The 22,646-nt window shown below is 39.5% G+C and overlaps 1 protein-coding gene across 1 annotated transcript; it reads right to left on the bottom strand.

Annotated features, from left to right (window-relative positions):
* Nucleotides 1-3,834, bottom strand: LOC105060938 (galactoside 2-alpha-L-fucosyltransferase; the record flags this gene model as incomplete). The annotated part of the gene is made up of 2 exons (XM_010944828.3): nucleotides 3,494-3,834; nucleotides 1-941 (listed from the first exon to the last, which is right to left on the bottom strand). Coding segments are annotated over exons 1-2 (1,158 nt in total), but the record flags the coding sequence as incomplete, so codon positions are not given.
* Nucleotides 3,835-22,646: the final 18,812 nt, after the last annotated feature.

A 22,646-nucleotide genomic window follows, 5' to 3' on the forward strand; every position in this document is an offset into this window, starting at 1 on the left:
ATTTTCCCTTAAAGAACATGCAAGGATCTGATCTAATATATTCATGAATGGACTACCTCTGTTAAAAATTCTTATTTGGATGCCTACCCTTTCCTTAGCCTTTGCAAGATAAGCTTGATAAAACCTGGTTATCATACCCCACACTGTGTTGGTTGGGTGGAAAAGGTAACGTCCCAAATGATGGAAAACAGTATCTCTCTTCGGGAAGAGCCTGCTTAATTCTTCCTCATATGATGGAATTGAAAAGAGAGATGGTGCAAAGTAATTGTCTGATCCAATAACCAGCCAAGGGATATTCTGAAGAAATTTCTGATCATCTTCACAGAAGAAATGCATATCAAAGTCATCATAATCATGAAATAGATGAAGATAGGCATAAGCAGGCAGTCGCTGCTTCACAACATCATCACTATTGTTAGCACTAGCTTTTCTTCTCAGCATTTTGCCATAACACCGAGGACTGTTGCTGCTAAATTTCGGGAACCCCTTCATAGGAAAATCAGAAGGAACCAGCCATGAGGTATGAGGAAACGGCTCGCAGAAGAGGTCGTTCATGCTAGCATCTGTGTGGATGAGTAAGACCCTGTTTGTAAGAAGAGTATAAAGAAAAGCTGAAGCAAGGGTTAGCATCCTATTCCCTAGGCCACTGAACGGTATCCATAACACGTAGTTGCACTCGGCAGTCTCGTTGTTGCAACGCTTCTTCAACTGTTCTAAGGTTTTGTTGTACAATGCTGTGTTTGGCCCACATCTCCTATGGAGGGCTTCATACTTTCTTAGCCTTCTTAATAGATAGTGGGATAGCAAGTGAGACGATGCTTTCCGGTATGATGCAGATTGATATCGGCTCAAACAGGATTCTTCATGGAATCCAGCAGGTAATAGACCACCAAGAAGTTTGTCTTTCGGTCCCTTGGATGTAACAAAGTTATCTTCTAAGCCTACAACAGATACATACACACATACATAATGAGCTTGGGAGAGAGAAAAGAAAAAAGACAGGCTTTTTGCAGGTACAAGGAAAATCTCTAGTGCAAGCCTGTTTGGTTGCTAGTAGATTAAGATGTCAAGTAACTGAGGTGACATGGAGCTGGAACTCTAGTTGCAATAGCTTGTACAGTCAAGTAACATTTACCAGCTTAACCGCCAAAACATGGTTACTTTTGAAAATTTTAAGCGTTATTTGCTCAATGGGCCAAAAACATGAGAAAATCATATGTTTTCTTTTCCATCCTGCTGAAAAAGGAACCTATATACACTTCTTATTCCACTAACCTCTAAAAATTCAACCAAACACAAAAGTTTACTGACCCGGGGATAAAGACAATCCATGACATTAGGGTTAGCTGATTGGGGTTTGTCTTGATAAAAATCTGATTTGTGTTAGGTCTAATAACTCAATTACTACCGTGGCAAAAAAAATATGGTATTCTAAAATTAAGCAAGATTGGTAGAGGTGAGAATTTCTCCCAATTATTAAGACATGAAACCAACACATTGTAAATTATTGGTTCATTCCATATATATCTCCCATATTAGGATGTTATGGGTGCTAAGTTCGTAAAGTTATTTGGCGGTTATACCCAATAACATGGAATTGAGTCCTGCCGTCATCAGGGTTCACAGGCATTTGTGAGAGGACCAACTTTGTTATATAGCTAGGGGTGCAAATGAGTCGAGTTAGATCGGATCATGGATGACTTTGATCCAATCCAGTTTCTTGATCGAATCTTAATATTGAACCTAGACTCAAGCCAATAGAAGATTGGATCAGATCCACGGTCAAAAAATTTACCCCATTGGTTCATTTAGATCAGATCGGATCCATGTATAATCCGATCCCAATCTAAAAAATTTGGATCTGACTCGGGTCTGGTTCATATGATAGACCAACATCTGAGAAGTTATGATAAAAAAAAATAAACATTATTTTGCCTTGACTATTAATTTATAAACAATCCATAATTTTTAACTACTAGAGCTCCATCATTATTTAAGAAAATTTTAGTATAAAATTTCATAAATGAACGGATGCTATCAAATATTAATGTTATAATGACTTTGATACATTGCTATCAAGAACTAACTAAAATATATTTATAATTATTCTAGAAAAAAAATGAATACAAAAACCAACATGAAAATTATATTTAATTTTCTGTAATATCTCTATCTTTTCTTGACAACTGAAATATCTTTTTTATTTTTGGCACAGTGTTTGTTCCGTAATCCAAATAAACAAATCATAACAAACATATAGATAGTATATACAAGCTAAACACAATATATATTATCAATTGACAGAGATCAACAAGCTAAGTATAAATATAATTTCGCAGAATTTTATAGTCAAATTGAGCAAAACTGTATAGTAAATAACAATATTATAAGAGCATTTAGAATTCTAATTCTACTCTGTTTGCTCTATGGTTTACATATTGGATAATACTGAATTCGAATCGGATCGGATCAGATCCGAATTCAGTAAATCTAGATCTGATCTGAAAATTTGAACAGATCCTATTTTAGAACTCGACCCAGCCTCGCGAGTCCTTTAAAACAGATCGGATCGGATCTAAACGGATCGGGTTAGATCGGATCTTGGGTCAGCCTGACCCATTGGCAGCCTTATATATAGCCAATTACATACAAACCCTCCACCTCCACACCAAAAAAAAAAACTTAGAAAATAATTATTGTTTTCTTATATTTTGTAACATTTGTGTTATCGTGGTATTTATCAATATTCATCTACGCAATTATTTATCATTTCAAATGTAGAACTCTATAACATTTTGAGAATAATATATACTTTATTTTGTAAAAGTTACCACAATAGATCATGCTTCTTCTTCAATATAATGACATATAACAATGTCAGATGGAATTTATATCCGCAGATTCTCGCAAGGCTGGAATTTGAAACCTTGGTTTCTGAGTGGCAAAAAAAGCTTGGCACTTAAGAAGGAAACAGCCATGTTCGCCAGAAGACTCCAGGAGATATTTGGATTGAAGTCATCCCATATGACAAGTGTGCATGTACTAGGATTTTTCTGACCTCTTCTACCCAACTTCAGCCTTCATACCAATCTAGAGGTGAAAATCCTCTCTTCATCGAAAAACTCTCTTCTTTCTATATAATCGTGAAATCTGAACCAATAATTACACATAGGCCTTCATATCAAGCTTTGTCCTTGATACAAAATAGGTCCATGACAAATGTATTAATGTGAGTTTGTGGATCTAATGAATGTGTATTCTATCAGGATTTTGAGCAAGTTTGTTCGAGCGAAATCAAAATGACAGAACATCAATAACAACCAAAACAGTAACAACTATAACAACGACAATTAATTAATTTATAAAATCAATCATTTCTGAAAATAATTGATTAATCTTCCATGCTATCATGCATTTGGTTTGGGCCTAATAGTAGTACACGATGTGGAAAATATCCTGGCAAAAGACTTTAACAATGTGGACAAAAGTTTACCTCCTCTTGCCCATACTCCAACTTCTCGAAGCCAAATCGGCAATGGGCTTTGGTGCCCTCCAAGGATGATAACTACAAGAGGTATAACCACCAAAAAAACCATTAAGATAAACCCAAGCCCCAGGGTTCCTTTGAGGAGTCTCTTCTCTGGCACTCCCGAATTAAGGAAGCTGGTAGATGGTTGCTGACTCCGGGATGGCTTCACAACTATCCTCATTTCTCTCTAACAAATGCAAATACGAATTTTGAAACAAGCTAATTGATATCTTAATTACCAGGCAAAGGTATTATCAAAAGGATTTCTAGCGGAAAAGCTAGGGAGGGACCCAAGGAGGTCGAGGGCCAACCCCAAAAGTCCAAGAACTTGTCATACTCTCTCGTGAAGATTTCATTGGCCTCTCCTATATTTTCTCCTGACCTCCTCCATCCTGACATATCTCCATGCCTATGACTCTCCTTAACTTTCGACTACGTACGTTTGCTGGTTCTCCATCTGTCCTGATTTTTCCGAGGACCCAATATTTCAGTGCCTCCCATGTGGCATGAGAAACTTTTTGCATGGCTAATTCGGTGGCGCCTTGTAGTAGTATTCCCTGATCAGTCCAAACTTCACGGCCATGCTAGTCTTTTTATTTACTCGAAAAATGCTAGCCTTCTTATTTATAAAGTGGGCTCAGCTTAATCATTGGATGTCTCTTGAATTCATGATAAACTGTTGTTGGTGCATAGCCATTCCTTTTGAAGATGATCCAAAAGAAACGGTCCAGATCGATGTAAACCTCAAACCTGATTTAAGAGAAAAAATAATCAAATTTCTATGAACAAATGCTGACATCTTTACTTGATCGGCTTCTAATATGTCTGACATCTCTGCCGATGTAATTATTTATAAACTAAATGTGGATCTAAATTTCAAATCGGTTCAGCAGAAAAAAAAAAATTCGCTCCAGAAAGGCAAAAAGTCATTAATGAGGAAGTTGATAAACTTTTAAAAGCAAGATTCATCAGGAAAATTTATTATCCGAAATGGATAGCCAATATTGTTATGGTCAAAAAGGCCAATAGCAAATGAAGAATATACATCGACTATAAAGATCTCAATAAAATTTGTCTGAAAGACAGTTTTCTTTTATCAAGAATTGATCAGTTTGTAGATGCTACATCTAGTCACAAACTCTTCAGTTTTACGGATATTTTCTCAGGCTATAATTAGATCCAAATAGCTCTAGAAGATAAAGAAAATATTGTCTTTACCCTTAAAAGAGGTTTATATTGTTACAAAATGACGCCTTTGGATCTTAAAATTATAGATGCTACATTCCAACGCCTCATTAACAAAGTTTTTAAACAACAAATTGGCCGGAATATGGAGTCTATATTGATGACATGATAGTAAAAAGCACTGAAGAAGATCGACATATTACCAACCTGAAGAAAGTATTTGGAGAACTTAGAAGGCACCAGATAAAGCTCAATCCTAATAAATGTGCCTTTGGAGTTGGCTCAGATAAGTTTCTTGGCTTTCTCATTAATCAAAGAGGAATAGAAGCTAATCCTGAAAAAATTAGAGTATTATTGAAAATAAAATGCCCGACCTCTATCAAAGAAATCCAACAGCTTATCGAACGAGTGGCAGCTCTCAATCGATTTATTTCCAAGTCAGTGGAAAGATGCTTTCTATTCTTCAAAATATTAAGAAATATCAAAAATTTCAGTTAGACAGAAGAATGTCAGATGGTTTTTTAAGGATCTTAAGAAGTATCTTGGCCTCCCCTCTTCTTTCTAAGCCAGTCAAAGGTGAAGAACTATACATGTATATTTCTATCACACCTTATGCAGTCAGCTTGATCCTTATCTGGAAAGAAATAGATATTCAAAGACCTATCTACTACACCAGCAAATTATTACGGGATGTAGAGATCAGATATAAAAAGACTGAAAAGATGATATATGCTTTGATCATGACAGTCCGGAGACTCAGGTCTTACTTCCAAGCACATACTGTTGCAATATTGATAGACCAACTGCTTAGATCGATATTACAAAGAGTTGATACTTCATGTCGGATCACCAAATAGGTTATTGAACTTAGTGAATTTGATATCCACTACCGACCTTGAACTACAGTTAAAGGTCAGATACTAGTTGATTTTGTTGCAGAGTGCACTATCCCAGATGATGGGTCAATTCCAGTAAGTCCTAAAAGTGATGATTCATTCTGAATTCTACATGTAGATGAGCCTCAAATTTCTAAAGAAGTGGCGCCGATTTAATTCTAACTAGTACTGAAGGGTTCATAGCTGAGCAGACCCCGAGATTCAATTTTAACACTTTTAATAATGATGCTAAATATGAAGCCCTAATGATGGGTCTCAAAATAGTAAAAGAGTTTGGAGTCAGAAAATTAAAAAATTTTATAGACTTGCAACTTGTCATCAACCAAATCTGAGGTCAATTTGAAGCCAAAGATTCTATGATAGTCCGTTATCTGCAGAATATCAAAAAACTATTTGAAAATTTTGAAAAATTTGAAGTACTCCAAATTCTTAGATCGAAAAATATTCAGGCTAACGCTCTATCACACCTCGCTACTTCAGATTTTTTCAAACTAAATCAAAAAGTACAGATCGAGCAGTTGGACAGGCCTAGTATTGAAGTGCTCTTTATATTTCAGGTCAGTCATGAGCCGAGTTGGATTGACCCTCTCGTAGATTACATTTCTAAAGGAGTTCTATCCAATGATCTAGCCAAGGCCAGAAGTATTAAAAGTCAAGCTCCGTGGTATGTTCTTCAAGAAGGCCATTTATATAAAAAGTCTTATTCTCTTCCTCTACTTCGATGCTTGACACCATATGAAACTGACTATGCACTTCGAGAAGTGCATGAGCGGATATGTAGCAACCATCTGGGGGATAGGTCATTTGCTTATAAAGTAATCCGATAAGGTTACTACTGGCCAACTATTCAAAAAAATATAACTGGTCTTAACAATAAATACGACCAATGCCAGAGATATGCTAATATCCAACATCAATCTGCTGCTAAGTTTATTTCTATTACTGCCCCTTGATCATTTGCAATTTGAGGGATGGATATACTGGGGCCTTTCTTAGTAGCGACGGCTCAAAAAAAATTTCTGATAGTAGCCATTGATTATTTTACAAAATGAATAAAGACAAAATCTTTAGCCCAAATCACAGAGAAAAAGATACAAGACTTTGTCTGAAAATCTATAATATGCCGATTTGATTTATCTCAGATCATCATCACTGATAAGGGTTAGTAATTTAACAACCCTAAGTTCAAAAAATTCTGCTTCGAGTTTTATATTGACCACTGACTCACTTCTGTTGATCTGCAGTGAAATGGTGAGGTTGAAGTAACCAATAGAACTATTCTTCAAAATTTGAAGACAAGGCTCACTGATGTAAAAAAATTATGGGCTGAAGAGCTGTAGAGTATACAATGGGCATACTGAACCAAGTATCAGATTTCGACAGGAGAAATCCCTTTCAGGCTCACTTATGGGACTGAAACTATAATTCTAGTGGAGATCGGCTTGTTATCTGATAGTCAAAAATTTTCATGAGACAATCAATTCTGATCGGTTGAGGATCGATCTGGATCTTTTTGATGAAGTGAGAGAACAAGCCCATGTCAGAATGACGATCTATAAGCAGAGGATTGCTAAGTATTATAATATCCGGATAAAATCGAAATCATTTCAAAAAGATGACCTCATTCTAAGATGAGCTAAAGTTTCAAAGCCTACTAAGCAAGATAAACTGACTTCCAATTGGGAAGGACCTTATTGAATCACTGATGTAGTTCGCCCAGGAACTTATAAAATTAAGAACTTAGATGGATCTATTATTTTTCACACTTGAAATTCTAAAAATCTCAAAAAATATTATCAATAAAAATGCTCTAATGGGCCCTTTCTTATATATCATGTTTTCTCATTTATTGAGATTCGGTCCTTAAATCAATAGAACCCCGAAGGACATATATATTAATCCAGATTTCGGTCTGGTAAAGCTCCAAAGGGCATGAATATCAATCTGAATTCCAGTCCAGTAAAGCCCTGAAAGGCATGAATATTAATCCAAATTTCAGTCTGATAAAGTCCTAAAAAGTATACATATTAATTCGAATTTCGGTCTGGTAAAGCCTCGAAGAGCATGAATATTAATTTGGTTTTCTGTCTGGTAAAGCTCCGAAGGGCATGCATATTGATCCAGATTCAGTCCGATAGAGCCCCGAAGGGTATACATATTAATCTGAATTTTGATTCGGTAAAGCCTCAAAGGGCATGAATATCAATTTGAATTTCAGTCCGGTAAAGCTCCAAAGGGCATGAATATTAATCTAGATTCTAATCCGATAAAGTTCCGAAAGGCATACATATTAATCCAGATTTCAGTCCAATAAAGTCTCAAAAGGCATGAATATTAATTTAAATTTCAATCCGATAAAACTTCGAAGGGCATACATATTAATCTAGATTTCGATCCGATAATGCTCCAAATGGCATGAATATTAATCTAAATTTTAGTTTGGTAAAGCCTCGAAGAGCATACATATTAATCCAGATTTCAATCTGGTAATGCCCTGAAGGACACACATATTAATTTGGATTTCAATTCAGAAAAGCCCCAAAGAGCTTGGTCCCCTCATCAACCAATGAATCTTATACCAAGCACGAGATCGAAAGGATCTTGCATCAATTTCGAACCGATGTGATACTATATTAATCTCTAAAGTGAGATTGTCTTTGGGTTCTCTTGAGAATATCAATCTCTAGATCGAATCTTGAAACTTGATCCATCCGCAGTCATGCAAATAAAGATACATCTGAATCTTGATTTTTAGTTAATTGATAATGGATGAATTTAAAATTATCAATTTTTGATTCTATTGAATTATTAAGATATATGTGGTTATTTTATCCAGGCAAGCAATGAAATTTACTAGGAAAACATGAAGTAAATCATGACGCCTGAAAAAATATTTTTTGCATTGATATGAAAAGAAAGTATAGAAGCAAAAACCTATATTGGGTTTACATATTCCAAAAAAAAAAAGAAAAGAAAAAAAAAAGACTTGTATCAGATCAATACATCCCAAGAAGAATAAAACATTTCTACTGGATGATTACTGGTGCATTGGAGTTCTCCTTGATGGGTTCCATTTTGGTCAACTCTGGCTTCTCAGTAGTATCAGTAGTAGTAGGCTCTGTGGCTATATTGGACTTCGATTTACTATCGACCTCAAGAACTTTAGTCTCTACTGAAGGTGTCACTGATATAAGCTCTACGGTGATGGCTTCAATTGTATTTATCTTGGTAGGAGACCGACTAAATTCCTTCACTGGCTCCTCTACCGCTTCAGGGGGCGACTCAAGATCCTCCTTTACGCCCATTTCGATGGCCATCTTCGGAGTGACCTTGGAGATATCTATTTCAGGATATAATTTTTTGATTAAGTTGTGACATTGACTGAATGCATAATTATATGCATCCTCAGAGCTCTCAGATACTTCATCCTCAAACTCTTCGGAGGTCTTATATAATTCCACTGCCTTGACTGTCTTGTCCTGCTCCTGCTTGACTTGTTTCTTCAAGGTCTTGATGGCCTTCTCATAAGCCTCATTGGCCTTCTTCACCTCTCTAAATCTTGGCTCCAGTTTCTTATTCTTCTCGATGATAGTGTGCAAATCAAAAATCTTTTTCTCTTGTTCATTGACTTTTTGCTAAAGATCCAATAGGTTCTGATTCTTCTCCTTCTGTGCCTTCAGTTTCTCTTCAAGTTGATGTTTGAGTCCCGCAGTGAGTTCAAACTTCTTTTTCTTCTCCTCCTGAAGAATGATCAGATTGGCAACAAGTAGACCATGTTCTCATACATGACCTTGAAGTCGACAACAACCTATAAGACAAAGGTTTAGATCGATAATTCACCGAAGGAAAAAAACAAGAAGAAAAGAAGAAAGAAAATAAAAACTCACATGTGTGAGCTATTTGAATCCGTGGTTGGCGATCTCCTCTGATTTATATTTTCGATGTGCCTCTAGATCGATAGTCGGTATCACTAATTCGAGAAAATCATGGCCCAATCGGGGTTGCTCCAAAGTGACATCCTTGTCATGGCATCCCCCTTGATCGAGCTCGATGGGGCCATAGAAATTGTGGTCGGCTTGTGTCAGTCTCTTTGGAAGACAGCACAGGTCGGACATTGTTATTCTTGATCCTCACCAAAGTGGGTTGGCGAGGTGGGGGTTCCAATGATAAGGCTCGAAAAGAATTTTATGGTCTCTGGGAGGCTTCACTTCTCCCCGAGTTGGTCAGAGAAGGGGTTGCTGAAGAAGATTGTGACGGCACCTAGGCAGGAGGAGGTTCCGCATCTTTGACTCTCTTTGATGCGGGGACAGTAGCAGATGGCTTTGATTGGTCCTTCCTCTTCCTATCTTCCACCCTCGCTAGATTAAACCTCATTTCTGTATTAGACATGTTTTAAAATAATGAAGACGAAAAAGAAAGGAAAAAGTTAAAAAGTAAAACACTTCGATCTTACCCCCGAGGAGAATACAGACTGATACTGATATCATTTATCAGAGAAGATAGCTTGGTATTTTGGTGATAATCAGGATTGAATGAGCTACCTCATCTCCGAAAAGAATTTCATCATTGGAGTTATGTTTGATGTCCGGACGTCCCAAAAAAATCCTAAAATCCTATGGAATAGAAGTCCGGACGAAGGAAAAAAGGTCTTTCTAGTCGTAAATTGAAGAGAAAAGACTAGGTCTAAACTTGTGATTTTTCTAAGGTGAGAAGTACCACCAACTCTTCTCATTCGGATGTCTTTTCAAAATGATCAAAGACCTAAATAGGGAGATTCTAAGATCTATATGAAGAAAATTACACATGATTATGACTACTATAATCATCCTAATTGTATTCAAAGTTATCTGAGTGGGATGGACCCTATAAAAATCAAAGACATTGCTGAAAAAGTGGTGCAGTGGAAACCACATGCCGAATCAAAGGGACTCGATATGGAAAGCTATACAACCCTCCGAAGGTTCAAAAATCCGACCTTTTGGACCCGGCACTATCATCTCATACTCTTCGAGTATATCATATTTTTTTCTAAGAATTATGAGATTCTTCTCGATCAAAATAGATCCCTCTGTTTCTGGATCGAGATAGTCCGTGAGACCATATATAAAAAATTCTACACTATAATCCAAACTTCTCTCACCCATAGAACCGATCTTAGAGTCCTTCTGGAGTGGATTTCCTACCTCAATAGCCAATAAAGACTGGGTCAACCTAATTTGTAAGTAACCTACAGTCTCTTTTCCCTTTCTACTTCTCTTGGACATATTTCTTGGGAGAAAATGTGAGGGAGGAAAGAAAAGAATTGAAAAGGAAAGAAAGGCTACTCTACGAATGAAAGAGAATAAATGAGAGAGGATTGATGCCTAAGAGAGACAAATGAAATACTCTCAAGAGATGAAGAATGAACTCCTTTCCTCCCACTCCGGTGAAGCTTCTCGCTATCTCCGACGGTCGTTCAACGCAGAGAAGCCTCTGAACATAATTTGGCCGCACCTTTGCACGGTAATAGCAGAAATGAATAGTGACCGAGGGTAAAAATCTTTTATAGATGAATCAACAGTCTGGATTAACTAATCTCTTTGTCGATTTGCGACACCTGACATTATTCCGACGCTCGATTAGACAGGGGTTAGGCATATCTCTCCCTAGATTTAGCCACGACAGATCGATCTGTACCCAAACTAATAACCAATCAGACGTTGACAGATGGCGCACTCTTATTTGATATTCTCAAACCGACTATCCAAGTAATGATGGTAGAAGATCTAGCAGATCATTTTCTGAAAGATCAAGTTTCTTCGTTTTCAATCAAGTAATTAATTTTGATGCTCTCGAGGTGCGGTGTATTTATTTCAGGCAGTGGCAACACCAGTCCGAAAAGTCTCAAGATAAAATATGAAAATAAAATCTCCTGATCGGTGAACAACCGAGCTAAAAAGCAAGTATGGAGACAAGATCTTTTGATCGATAAAAATAGGACAAAAAATTAAAGTGCAGAGATAAGATCTCCTGATCGGTAAGAATCAGATCAAAAATTTGAGTGCGAAGATAAGATCTCCTAGCCAGTGAAAACTGAGCCAAAAAGCAAGTGTGGAGATAAGTTCTCCTGATCGATGAAAATCGGATCGAAAATTTAAGTATGAAGATAAGATCTCCTGATCGATGAAAATTTGATTGAAAATTCAAGTGTGGAGATAGATCTCTTGATCGATGAAAAATCGAGCCAAAAATCAAATACGGAGATAAAATCTCCTGACCAGTGAAAACTGAGCCAAAAAACAAGTGTGAAGATAAGATCTCCTGATCAATGAAAATCGGATCAAAAATTTAAGTATGGAGATAAGATCTCCTAGTCGGTGAAAAAACAAGCCAAAAGTCAAATATGGAGATAAGATCTCCTGATCGATAAAAAAATAAATCAAAAATCAAATATGAAGAAAAGATCTTCTGATCAATAAAAATCAGATCAAAAATTCAAACATGAAGATAAGATCTCCTGGCCGGTGAAAATTGAGTCAAAAAGTAAGTGTGAAAATAAGATCTCCTGATCGATGAAAATTGGATCGAAAATTCAAGTACGGAGATAAGATCTCCTGATTGGTGAAAAATCAAATCAAAAGTCAAATGCGGAGATAAGATCTTCTGATCAATAAAAATTAAGCCAAAAAGCAAGTGTAGAGATAAAATCTTTTGATCGATGAAAATCAGATCAAAAATTCAAGTACAAAGATAAGATCTCCTAGTCGGTAAGAAATTAGGCCAAAAATTTTAATTTGAAAATAAGATATCTTGACCGATAAAATCTGATCTCTATGGCAAATGTCTTTCAAATTGATGAAAATCCAACCTTATGAACGTACTTTTACTTCCTAGTCCAATCAGAGAATTATCACCTCGGACATAGAAAATGGAGGATAAAGTATTGGTGCATTAAACCAGCCTCAAGATATGTGACATCATTATACGAGATTAAAGAGATATCAATCTGAAAGCACCAGATCCCAGCAGATCAATTTATGGATTAGCAAATTCAGCTCGATATTTTACCGATCTGAATAAAGGACACCCTTGTATTCTATCCGGATGACGTCTCAGCTAACAAAAAATGTTTAGATCAGATATTTACTGACCTGAACCCCGATGCTTCCTTATCCGGGATGAATGTTATGACATCTCTATTGCACTCTAATCATCTACTAAGGTGAACTATTATAAGACGGACTTAATCATTCTACGAATGCCTACGGTGGTTTCCTCAACCAAGCCATAGCAGGCTACGATCTCATGTCCAGCTCATATGCACAGCTGTACGCCAGTTCATTTATAAGTGGCTCTCGAACTGCCTAACAGACTCCTCTAACGAACAAACAAACTCTAGAATGGCCTCCTCAACTCTTCTATAAATAGAGGGTCAGGAATCCTCCATCGGTAAGTTTTGCTCACTAAAACTAAAGAAGACTCTGTCGGTAGGAAATTAGGCCAGACTTTTGGCTTTCACCTAGTTCTCCTCCATTCAATCTCTCTTGCTCTTCCATATTTTTATACCCTTATTCTCAAAGCTTGAATTGACTTAAGCATCGGAGGATCAAAAACCGGAAGATCTCTACCTAATTTCTTGATTGATTTTGCAGATTGGAGGAATTCTCATCAGGTCGCAAGGATCACTCCAGTCTAGCCTCACTCTAGTTGGTCAATTCTATTTCAGATTTTGAGCTTTGCAGCAACAACTGTGATGCTAAATTAGCTATAAAGTTAATCAGGCATTTAACTTTTCACCAAAAAAAAGAAAAAAGAGATAATTATTTTAGTTAGCTTCATGTTTTATGGATCTTCGCATTACAATTTATTAGTTTGCAAGCCTCATTTTGGAAACAAATAAGAAAGGATTCATTAAGACTTCAAGAATATTCTACTTCGCAAAAAAAGGTCCCAATGATGAGTGGAAGAGAAAATGAGTCCTATTGAAGAAAGATTTGTGAAATGAAGATTTGTCAACGATGTTCGAAAGAAAAGCAAAAGAATCGCATAATAGGAGTAGATCAGTGCAAAAAGCCTATACAGAGAGTGGCTCAGAAAATCTCTCCTATGTTTATGCTGGTATTTTCACCTGCAGTAGCAATCAACATGAGTTGAATCATCTCTTTGCATCTTTTGTCCTAATTTGATACATTGACATCGATAAGTTCAAAAAGGAGTAATGCTATACAGCTCCCATTACTTCTACGAGAAAAAAAAAAATTTTTTTTTTGATAAAATGGTACATTCATACTATTTTGATATGAACACAAGCAAGAGTATTAGAAGATAAAACATCACAGAAACCACGTGGCATCATGGCCGTGTGTCAGAGCAGCTTAGTGCAACTCCAAAAGTTCATTCACCATGTACCAAAGGGTTCCTATTGAATGAGTGACCACATTGGTGTAAATAAGCCCACGAAACATTCTTTGTGCACCAAACTGGCACCATATAGCATTTTCCATCAAAAAATTTATAATTTTTACATAATAGTGATAATAGTATGTAAATTCTATTATTAAATCATTATTATTATAAATTCTTGTAGCAACTACACAAATGCAAATTTTCAAACAACCATTCCTTTACATTTTACCATTTCATCGCTCAGCTACTATTTAGCGAATTTCTCATAAAATATCCAATAGGAAGGAGTGTTTAATGGATGATTTTGATCCCATCAAGTAGCAAAATATTCAAGCCTAGGACTCTTATGCAGTACTCTATTTTTTTTCTTAATATGTTATTTGGCATATAATGAGTTTTCGTTTGGCTAGCCTTGGATGGGCAAATTACTTGCAAAATGTGGATGGGGAGTTTCTGCTGGACGCTTTTTGCATGGTGTTAATACATACCAAAAAATCTACACACTTGTTCATTAAATACGCCTTCATTATAAGCATTTCGCTATCCTTGAATTAATATATTAATTAAGTTCAGAGGATCTCCTTGGACCTCTTAGAGACATAGGAAATCCACGCATCATGGAGAAGAGCACGGATACAACTCATCATTGCTCCGGTCTGGTCGATTTGGCTCCAGAGAAATTCAAGATTTTTTTCTACAATTTGGGCAGACCATAACAACATACTCCACACCTTTCATCTTTGGGGGAACCTGCAACCATAAAATAATGTAGATAGTCATAGAAATCTTGTGAAAACTCTATCTTCCTTGATGCAACATTGAAATTGTTGTGATTTCTCGTACTTTTTTTTAGAAAAAGAGAGTAATTTCTCCTACTCATACCTGTAGGTGTCTCTCTTCCTCCATTATTACAGGAAAGAATAAAGGCAACAACAGCAACGGCCACATACCCCAGAGTCTTTTCTTAGGCCAAACTTCAGTTTTCTGGTGCATGCTTTCTGCTTCCAAATTCCCAACCCATCCCACCCTTGTGATGCCCCTTCACATCCTTCGTCTCCTCAGCCACCCTCTCTCCCTCCATGCTTCCGATCCTCCACCAAGAGGCAAGTCAATACACATCATATCATTAGGACGATAAATAGATTTTCTATTTTGTTTGGTATCTGTAGTATCTGACTCCCATTATGATCATTCACACTTATTGTATAACTCAGCAATTAAGTTCAGTCTGGTTTTGCATGCCACCTTGGCAAAAATTGATAGCTAAAGGCAAACCAATGGCTTTAAGATTAATAAGGACTCGTGACTTCTGCAGGCAATGTTTTCTTGTATTCCTTATTCTTGCTTGTTCATTAGGCAACGTTGCTCTCTCTACCTTCTCTTTCAGTACTGTTGGCATCACCAATGGCGAAGACAGAATGGCCATCCATGGAAACAATGGATGGAGGCATCATCGATTAGATACAACAATTGAGCAGCCGCCTATCCCCCTTCCTCTCTTGGGAAAGTTGATTCGATGATCTCCTTCGGTGGTTAGTATTGCTCCATCCCCAATGACGGCATGAAAAGAATTTCTTCATTTTGAAATTTAAATTTTAAAATTTGAAAGTTCATATTTTATTTGTATGGGGAAGTTTAAGTTTTAAATATTGATGAGAGGGTCAGAGAAATCTGAAATTTGAATTTCGGTGTTGATAGTTCAATGGAGCCTCCTCTTTATCTTCTACATCTTTTTTATACTTTCTTTCTTCATAATAAATTTGGATAGATTTTTTGTCCCTTTGCATCAAAAAAAAAATTATATATTATGCATTTCAAAATGGATCATTGGTGAGAGTTTCATCAAAGCAGGAAACCAATACTACTTTTCCTAATAAATCAGCTCGGTAATATGGTTATGAGATCTCCATTACCAAATGAATGAATTATTTGTTTTGAGCAACATACTACTATGTTGTTGTTGTTGTTGTTGTTGTTATTATTATTATTTTGAGATAATACAAGTTTAGTGTAAATACCACCAAAAAGATCAAAAAATAAAATACCATAGAATGGCCCAAGAGTAATCTCCTGATCGGTCAACAGAACCTCGCTTGAATGCTCCGCTACAAAAGATGTGATCCAGTCAACGGCATTGTTCGACTCCCAAATGCGGTCCCCCTTAGCAGTCTCGAGATATCAATCAGCAACAAATATGTGGGGCCCTCCTTCGGAAGTCCCTGCATCCAACTCACCACCATGGCCAAGTCTCCCTAGATAATAAAAATTCGACTCCCAATATCAACCTCGCATAGGCAATACCAGCTCACGTACCGTAGCTTTAATACTGGAGTAGTGGGCTCAAAGAGATGACTCCCACTAGCGGCTACAAATCTGAAATCTAGTCCATAGATAACAAATCTGACTCCACCATTGCTACCAATAACACTATCATAAAAGTTAATCTTGAAATAGGTCAGGGGTGGGGGCTCCTAGGTGATGAAAATCTTTGGGATCACTACGTGAGTGGAAGGAGAGTCCTAGATATCCGAGGCCCCCATGGTTAGGTCCGTCAATATCAGGTGGATAATCTCAAAAGCCTAACTTAGACCTCTCTCCAGAATGAAGCTAGTAGGATATCTTCTCGAGTCGAACATAAGACTATTCCTGGACAACCAGATATGATAGGCAATATAAATAGCATGGATATCAACATGCTTAGTTGTCTCAAACTACATGCTCTATTGTAAAAGATCAAGAAAGACAACCATCGATGTCTCAGTCTTGGCACCTATTAGGACGAACCCAACGATCTATCAAACCTTCCAGTCTCTAGGGCACAAAAGTAGTGCATGCCCCACAATCTGCTCCTCCAACTTGCACAATAGATAAGTGATCGAAAGATCCACACCTCTGCCCCTCAATACAGCCTTGGTAGGCAGGCAACCCCAAGCCACCTTCTATAGAAATAGATCACCCTCGAATTCACCCCAAGTCTCTAGATCCATGCACCAACTAACCGCCCAACTGATTCTCCCCAGTACATGTCCTAAAGGTGTATAGCCCTCATCCTCAAGTTACAAGAGTATCTCCATACCCTCATAACATCGCTGTTGTGAATGGAACTGCCAGGGATAACACTCTCTTTGCTAGAGGGTCACCAAAGAACCGAGACACCCCATTAACACTCCAGCCCCTGCCGTCCAACCTAACAGATCACAAATCCTCATGGACTCTCCGCCTCCACATTGATGAAGGTAGGCCATCTGCTTAAGGGGAGGTCAGTGAGCTAGAAGTCATGTAGAAAATTCACTGTCTATTCATCTCCTACCAGCCATCTCACCTATGCCACTACTTCAGAGATGCAAGCACAAATCTCTCTCGATATAAAAGAACAACTTTGACCACATGAATGTCCAAGGCCGAAAATCCATGGGCCATGTCTAGCCTTCATCACCATACTCCACAAACTCTCCGATCATAGGAGAAATCTAGCCGCATGCCTCGCCAACAAGGACTCGTATCTCACAGCCAACAATACAATGTGGAGTCCCCCATCCCCGATCAGCTGACAAACCATATCTGAGGCTATCAAGTGCACACCCCTCATGCTCCCATGCGAGCCCCAAATAAATCTCTTAAAATGCTACTCGAGTTTCATCAAGTAGGTCTTCAGCATAATAGTGCTCGACAAGAGGTTGACAGACGTCGAGTTAAGAACGAACTTGACCAAAGTCACCCTACCCATCATGGATAGGGCGCTAGCCTGCCAACCCTCTAGACGCTCCTAGACCGCCTACTCCACTCTAGAACATTCGGCCCTCCTCAGTCGGCACCCCATAATGGGAACCCCCAAATAATATCAAGTCCTGCTCTACTCTATGATCCCCAACCTATCTCTAATGACCTCCTATCTCAGCTAGACCTTCATTCTTAGATTGAAAAAGATAGTTGACTTACCAAGGTTCACCTTCTGCACCGAGGTAAGGTAATAATCCTCTATGATCCTTGTGAAGTAGACCACATTCTGAACAGTTGCCCGACCCACCAGCAAGCAGTCATCTGCAAACAATAAATACAGTATCGGCTGGATCTCTAGAGTCGGCATATAAGGATGGAAATCCAGCCCCTAGGAAGCAGCATGCAAAGCTTGAAAAAAAGCATTAACACAAATGATAAAAAAGTAGGATGAAAGAGGACAACCTTGATGAAGCTCTACCATCGATCAAAGGAAGTCCGAAGGGGTCCTATAGACCAAAATGACAAAAGTCAGCCTGTAGATGCATATCATGGTCCAGCTAATCCACCATCTATGAAAACAAAAGCCACAAGAGCCTTCTCCAGAAACTGTCAACTCATGCGATCGTAAGCTCTCTCTTCATGTCAAGTTTGACTATCATGAGACTGCACTGGGGCCACACTTGACGAAGATCATGCATGAGCTCCTGCATCTACAAGGCATTGTTAATGATACTACGCCCACCGACAAAGGCTCCCTACTCTGGACAAATAAAGCGAGGCAAGACAGGCTTCATCCTCCTGACTATTAGCCTGGCACAAACCTTATACAAGATAGTATACACACTGATAGGTCTGTAGTGACTCGGTTCAGATGCATCCTATCTTTTTAGTAGTAGAGTAAAATTTATTCTTTCCCAAATGTCTGGCATCTCACCTATGGTGAAGAACTTTTATGCAGCCGTTGTTACCTCCATCCAGATAAGTGGCCAATACCTCTTGAAGAATAGAGTAGGAAAGCCATTAGGCCTTGAAGCTTTATCCTCCACCATGGACTAGATCACTTGCTTGACCTCCTCAGCCAACACTACACTAACCAAACCAATGTTCTCTTGACTGGCCTGGTTGGTGGGAGGTGGTGCACCAAAGGAGACATCCCTGCCCAGGGTCCCCAAGCACCTCATCTTGAATGGGGGACCTTCTATCTAATGTCTTCCTCACTATCTACCTACTAACCATTACTATCTCTCACTGCATGGATTTGCTTCCTTTGCTGCCTGATGATTGTGTTCTAATGAAAGAACTCGGTATTCCTATCCCCCTCCTTGATCGATTGGATCCTTGGTTTCTATCTCCATAAAATTTTTTGCTGCCGAAAAAGTGAGTGGCTTGACCAACTTTCCTCAAAGCTCTGCTAGGTCACTATCAGTCAGCCCACCCTCTTGGTCCTATCTCTATTGGAGCCTAAATATAGCAGCCTCAGTGGCCTCCAATATTCTGAAGATGTCATCTACCTCAATTCAATTCTATCGCTAAGCCTCTGCCTTATTAGCTCTGGTCTTTGGGTCATCCGATACCTTGCATCACCTGGCATTGGAACCCTCTAGACCTCCTGCATAATGTCCAAGGACTATGGGTAGGAGAGCCTAAATTTCTCAAACTGGAAGGGACTTCAATAGGAGAGGATCCTTGATAAGTGCTGCATCTAGTAACTGGGGAGCATCCGAATCCAGCTGGCCATTACAAAAGCCCTATCAATCCTCTCCCAAACTCTAACACCACCTTGGCAGTTGTTGCATCACATAAATCTAAGACCACTAAACCCTAGATCCAATAGTCTCTGTACCTCAATAAACTCTCAAAACTCCTAGGACTCCATGCGTCAACAAAGGGCTGCCCTCCCTCTTCTCCTGAGCACCATCAATGCAATTAAAATCGCTAGCAACCAAAGATGGGATGTCCTATTCCAACAAGCTCACCAACTCCTACCACAACAACTTTCGATCCTTGTAGTCAGTACTTGCATACATGCCCGATAAAATCCAAGGAGTTCCATTGATTTTTAAAATTATAATCACCACTTGTTGAGTACATATGTGGAAGGCATCCACAATTACTACTCCCACCCTCCATACAATAATTATGCCCCCGGACAATCCCTATGACTCAATTGCATAGAACCCCCAAGGCACTGAAAAATGGTGCCGAGCATGGGTCAAAACCTCACACTGGACAATTGTATCTCTACAAGAACACAAACATTTAGATAGTATTGTTACATTAATCTATAAAATGTTGAGTTGAAGAAGAGCTTCCCAGCGCCCCGAACATTCCATCAGAGGATCTCCATCGATCATATATTCAAAAGATGAGGCTACACCCCATACCACATCCACTTTCTCCTTGGGCTCCTGATTGAGAGCCTCTTCCACTTCTAGCCCTGCCACACTCCCAACAGCCCCTAAGGCTACTCTAAGCTTACCAACCATCTTCTTATGGCCCACCACCATCTAAGCCCGGCCCACCAGCAAATTCTCCCAAAGCACCGGTGATTGAATCGGAGGATGGCACATGAGGGGCGCACACAGCTGCACACTTGGCTCCCAACGAGTGATGGACCACCAACGAAGAACCATCCCCATCCACACTAGCCTAGGATGGAGCACCAGCCTCACCCACCACTGCTTGGCCTGAGTCAGCACCGACCGTCCCCTAGCCTAGGCATAGGCCAAATCCCACCAAGCTAGAGCTCATCGGTTCTACCTCCTCTGATAGCTCCTCCTTCTATAATGAGATCGCCGATACACGTTGCTCAGCCCTCATCCCCTCTTCGATGGCGATCGCCATCCCAGTCCAACCCCAATTTTCTCTCTAGAGCTATAGTTTACCGACCTAGATGTGTTCGAGCTATTGTCCGAACCTCCACCAGTTTTGTGGATATGAGTCGGCTAGGCACTCGAACTGTGGGCCCTCTTCAAATTTTGGCAGCCCACGTCACTCTTCACCAAATTGTGTGAACTTGGGTCCTCCTCTCAACCCAAGTCCATTCCATTTTTAGCTGGACCCAAGCCACCCAACACTTGGAAAACTGACTGGGCCCCCAAATCTAACCTGCCTAGGTTGACTCGTCCCAGTTCAATAGCATCCGACCAATGATCAAGAGATTTCTAATGGGCAAACTTGATTGATTTCTACCGCCCATTCGAGTCCAGGGGTGGCCCGAGGAAACTTACCCATAGACTAGACAAACTCGATCGAGAGGAGGATGAGTTTGGCCCTGATGGGTCCGAATTGGACTCAATCATCTCTCTCTTTCATCCCCACCCGCAGTGCCCTAGGCTGCCGAAGCTTGGTGGTGATCGGCCATGGACCCATTTGCAGACAAAATGCCTAGGCCAAATCACCATTCTCACTATCATCAGAGGCCCGATCACCCCCCCCCCCCCCCCCCTTTTCTATCGCCATAGGTGCAATGGCTGCCAGACTCGAACTATCCCTTTCCACCTCAATGAAGTTGTCCGTCTATAAGGGGCGATCACTCTCCTTCACACTCGGCTCCACCTGGGGAAATTGACAACCATCATCAGAGTGGCCAATCTAGCTATATTGGTAATGGACCACCAGAATATTTTTGTAGATAAAGGGCTTCCAAAAGACACCCCTCTACTCTTTGATCAACACCCCTGGCTTAAGTGGTTCCGTCGATTCAATTTCCACCCTGATCTAAGTGAAATTAGTCTTCCACGATTAATCGATGAAATTGTCAATGGACAGCAATTTTCCTACCTCTACCACAATATCAAGGATGCACATCATCCGCTGGTACTCCATCAGGAGCCGCAACAACCTCAACCAAATGACAGTCCGTCGAATCATTGTAGTTCCCAACCAATAGTCCAACACCCATAGCTCAACGGCCAGTAACTGCCTGGCAACAAACTAGGGTCCTCTCAAAATGGCACTGCAATCAGCCAACGATTGGAATCAAAGGAGTTGGTGATCCTCTATAAACGAGAATGCCTCCACATCATAGTCAAGTTTCCCCTTCCCTTTGATCTCCTTTGCAACCAAATCTAGCAGAACTCTCCGGCCCAAGCTCCAGGTGAACACCACCACCCACTCCCATTGCTTCCTTGATGATTCCATCTCCTCCTCCGAAAACTCGAGCACCTTCATGAAGAAGCCCTGCAGTTTCTACACTTCAGTGATTTTGTGGGAGGTCCACACTGATCGACGCGTGCGAGTCCTAGGCGAACTTCACCCACGACCGATTCCCCTCATCTGAGTCAAACAACGCCTGGCTCCTGCTAGTTCTAGACCCATCCTTCAATCCCCATGCCATGCCTCAGGGCACCCACAACCTACTCGGAAGAAAGCCTTAGAGACACATGATTTTTATAGCAATCGCTTCAGAGCGCTCCCGATACCCCCATGGCCTCAAAATCCGTTTGTAATGACCCCCCACCGTTTGAACAGATAATTGGAGGGATGACAAGGAGCACGGTGAACACCACAGAGAACTACTCCAAGGGTCCGGCCTACTATGAAATCATCATGGTCGCAAGCACGAAGACCGTAAGCATTGCTTGCCAACGAACGAGCACACGCTTTCGAGCCTTTTATATCTGCTCGTGGTGGAGTGCTAGGAGGATTCTATGTACAGCTCAACCAATTTCAAAACTCACGCAGTGAGTACTGTTTTGCTTTGGTTATGATGGCCAGATTGCAGGGTCAGGAAATTGTTTGAATTATTTCTGCTTTATTTTAAGAACACAAGGTGGCATATTGTTGCATTAGTTATGCTAGTATTGCATTTCTTATCTTGGAAATATGTGTCCATTTTATTGGAGTATCGGTCCTCCTTTTTTCCTTTGCCGGAGGTTTCAGCAGCAGGTGACATGGTCCATGGGACAAACCGGCCGCCAGAGAACTCT

This window comes from Elaeis guineensis, chromosome 13 (assembly GCF_000442705.2).
Source record: "Elaeis guineensis isolate ETL-2024a chromosome 13, EG11, whole genome shotgun sequence".
Classification (NCBI taxonomy): Eukaryota; Viridiplantae; Streptophyta; class Magnoliopsida; order Arecales; family Arecaceae; genus Elaeis; species Elaeis guineensis.